General features: G+C 30.3%; 1 protein-coding gene across 1 annotated transcript; it reads right to left on the bottom strand.

The window, feature by feature from the left end:
• Window positions 1-457: 457 nt before the first annotated feature.
• LOAG_10978 (hypothetical protein) lies at window positions 458-1,974 on the bottom strand (the record flags this gene model as incomplete). Its single annotated transcript, XM_003146501.1, has 4 exons — window positions 458-661; window positions 965-1,078; window positions 1,409-1,486; window positions 1,777-1,974. The coding sequence occupies 4 exons, from the start codon at window positions 1,972-1,974 to the stop codon at window positions 458-460; spliced, it is 594 nt and encodes a 197-aa protein (XP_003146549.1).
• Window positions 1,975-4,196: the final 2,222 nt, after the last annotated feature.

Raw genomic sequence — 4,196 nt, 5'->3', positions numbered from 1 at the left:
GATGTTATAAGAGAACTTTTATTCTGTCCTTCCTAACAAACTTCCATGCAAATTTTTGCACTCCGTCGAAAAGTCTTTAGCTAATTTCCCTGCTTGATTATTTAATGCACAGAAAATACATGCACTAATTTCAGGTTGATTTCATTCCTTTCTTAAACTGAACAGTTTTTACTTCATGCAAATATGGCATAATTTCAAAATAGTTTTTTGCAATGAATTTTGTCAAATTCACAACAACGCTTAATTTATAAGAAGTGACCAATTTCCTTTTTTTTTTAAATTGGTCAAAAGGCGAAATATTTAAATCCGTTTGTGTTTTATATTTGTTTATCCACGTGATTTTTGTTTCGAAACAAATTGGAAAGCGACAAAATGAGAGCAATGATAGAGAAAAGTGAGCATGACTGCCATTCCAGTTGAGTGAAAAAGCATTTCTTTGTGATAGCAGCTGTTTTAATTAATATTTCGGGCACATGCGGTCGGTAGATTTTTTTTCTAATTCATCCCGAAAACCATAAGCTTGATTTATGAGTGAGCATGCATGATTTCCTCGTAGGAGGAAAATTTTTGTCTGAAAACGAATTTTTAAAAGTAATAACAAGCATATTACTTCCAAACTATTTGAACCACGATCAACATAATCACCCATGAAAAGATATCGCTGTAATATATTTTAATTAATATTGAAAGTGAATTAAAAGATACACGAATTGCATTGTTTAACCTTTTCTGATTAGTAGAAATAAAATTTGAACATTTCATCTTGCATATATTTTAATTAATTAAAATTAGTTTCTGATTTAAAAAAGAAAAAAGGCATTCTCCCTTTATTTTCTTATCGTTCTATATCTTCTATATATTTTCCTAAGCCTAAGCCCAAGCATACTTAAATCTGTTCCCAAGGTAATAAATACTCCGCAAACTTATCAATCTCTCCCCCATACATTTTAACATTCGTGTAAACTTGAGCTAAAGGTTGCGCTGTCTTTTCCAATAATTTATTACAGGAGCTACCGTATGATGCTACACCGAAATGTCTGTTATGAAGTTGCACCATCAGACCACCACCGCTATCACCCTAAAATGATTGGACAACGATGACAAAAGTGAGTGTTTCTAAAGATTTCAAGTCTGACCAAAACAATATGATATTCTGAAAATCAAAATATCCACCAAAATGATTGAAATTCATTAATTAGTGCCTAACAAAATTATCACTTTGAATTAAATAGAAAATGTAAAATCGTTTAAAAAGCTTTAACGAACTTTTCTGTTTTGTTTTCTTTTTGTCTCTATTACATATTTTACTGGGATTTCACATTCTTCCTTTTCAATTTCAATTTCGAATATTTGTTGGGAGGATATTTCAAATGAGAAAAGGAAAAAACAAAAGTTGACCTTTACTAACTTTACTCATCCTTTCATCCTTTTCCAAATGCCATGGATTATTTTTCCTGCACAAACATTCAAGTGATGTCAGGAAGCGCTAAATGTCATTCGATCCAAAAATGAAAAAAATCTTCTGAAGAGAAACAAAAAAGTAATTAATGACTTCACACACCTGTTTTTACTAATAGCATTTGTTCTGGAGATGTCGCCTTCGTTAATGCAATTTTTCGTTTACAGTTTGGTTCTAATTTTTGGTGCTTTTCAGTTTTTTAATTCCTTATCAGAATTAATTGGATTTGATGAGATCGATTTGGATGTATTATCTTGGAAATGTCAACTTGATGTCAAAAATGTCAATATGCAAATTATAAGGTTTTATTAAATTACCAGCAATATAATTGCTGATTCTTTTATCGTGCTCATAAATTCATCAAATGAAATTCGTCCATCATGATTTGTATTAGCCAGCTGAAATTTTGCTTCAATCAATCCCTGATCTGTTAATTGGGAATTGATTGTTACTTTGATCGTTTCCTCCAGGATTTCTAGCACTTCATCTACAGGGAAACCTTGAAAAGATTTCATGCATAATTAGATAATTTGATTTATTCTTTATTTTTTCCTCAATGAAAATTTTAATTTATACAAAGAATGAATAGCAAAGTGTAGCTCAAATCATTGTTGAAATTAAACTGTTAATATTTGAAGTTATAAATTGATCCGAAGCAGAATCAATAATCAAATCATTTGACAATTTTTTTGCTGTTCTAACTGAATTACAATTCACTATAATCGGCGGAATAAAGATGACATAGGAAAACCAATGGAAAGATCACATATAATATATACAAAATGCCATTGATTGAACTTCACTTGTCGGCGCACTGATTTGAAATACTTCAGTTCCAGCAATTAATTCAAACATGCATCCGTAGCTATTCTCACTGTTTTGAGATAGAATTTCATTTCACCAGAGATGGCAGTGACAAATGACAGGGAGGTTACAGACTTAATAATTGGAAAGTCACAGGCTTATTAGCAGGATGAGAGAAGGTATGGTTAGGTCGGCCAATTCATTCAATTCTGTACTCTTCTATCAATCTGTTTTTCGCATTTTCTTATCATCAATGCCTAAATGATAAAAAGTCTTAAATTTCAACAGTTTCCTTTACCGTTGCTATCATTACGACTTTCAGATTCGCTTGGTACTCAAATTCGTATGACACGAAGGTAAAATTTAGAATGATTCATATAGATGATGTAATATTTACATCAATGGAAAATGGTGGATAGTTGAATTAAACGTCAGCGGTTGAATGAATTTTGAATTTGTACGTATTGGACAATCTTTGTACTTTAATTCAATATTTGTACTGAATGATTTGCATATTGTTGTTGCAGAAATTTTCATTCAATTCCTTTTTCAATTAATTTTCCACATATTATCAAATCAATGACACTTCGTAGGTGTAATTTATTTATCAGTAACTAATCCATTTGATAATTAAAGGTATGTATTTCTGCATTATATATCCGTGTTAAAATAAAATGAAGTCACAAAAAAATGATTATAAAAACAAGTTGAAAAATAAAATAATATCATGTCATTTGTTGGGATAATGATTTTCTCTTATTACTTACTTTTAAATATGATGAAAAATATGCAAACTATGAGTTGTAAAAAAACTTACAATGATATTTAGAAGAATCTAAATCAATCTCAGGAAAATTAATTAATTCTCTAAATATTATAATAATCTGGAAAAAAAACTGGCAAAATAATTACAGCTAAAATATTGTATTTGCAAGATTTGATTTCTTATATCGAATTGATAAAATTTGATAAAACCTTTTTTTAAATCTTTCCCAGAAGCTATCAAAATTCTGTCTCAAAAATATCAGCAATGTTGAATTACATCTAGTGAATCAATAATTCATTCATATACTTCACCATTACTATCCCATGCTTTTATCATTCAGTGTTGTTCGAATTTGTATTATTCTCATATCCCATAATTTGTTCAAATTTTTAAAACACTGAAATTTTTTTTGGTATTGAATGCTTGTCTGACAATTTTACATGGAAGTAATTAGTATCTATTAATAACTTCAATCTTTCAGTTTGATAGAAACTACACTAAAAGCATTGCTCAAATGTATGATAAACAGCCTTCCATTGTACAATTTCACAGTTCGTCCATACAGACGTCAGCTTCAGTACTTCTCCATTATTCTATCATGATCAGTGAGGCGGTACTTTCAAACTGAGTCCGGAATGGATTTAATATAAAGAATACGTTGAGAAACTCAATGCTTATTAGTGAGTTCAAATGAAATTTTGTTTGGTACATTTTGTTGTTTGTTTGGTTTGGCGAAATTTATGTTTTCGGAATGAAAGATACTCAATACTCGTGTCATAGCATTACGTGTGTTACGGTCGAATGTTAAGAATCACTAAAAGAAAGTTGACAGCTCAACTAATTCATTAGCATCTGTTTATTTTCTTTCTTTATGAAGAAAAATGAACAAAAGTTTAAATAATAAGCAAAGGGATCAATTTCATTCAATATGACCTAATTTTGTAGAATCGGCGCACATAGACAGTTTGAGTTTTTTGCGTTAGCAGTCTTGATGTCAGTGCTTTGAATAAGTCTAATAACAGGAGGTGTACTACTTCTGCAATACAAGGATTGCTAAGCGGTGCATGCAAAGAAATACGAACAATGCATTTACATGCAAGCTTACTTACATCCACGATAACATTTTACCAATGTATCCGTTACTTAGCAATTGCGTGAAAAGAATTC

This window comes from Loa loa, assembly GCF_000183805.2.
Source record: "Loa loa unplaced genomic scaffold supercont3.690, whole genome shotgun sequence".
Classification (NCBI taxonomy): domain Eukaryota; kingdom Metazoa; phylum Nematoda; class Chromadorea; order Rhabditida; family Onchocercidae; genus Loa; species Loa loa.
The sequence above is the reverse complement of the archived record's forward strand: the minus strand, read 5'-3'. Positions and strand labels throughout refer to the sequence as shown.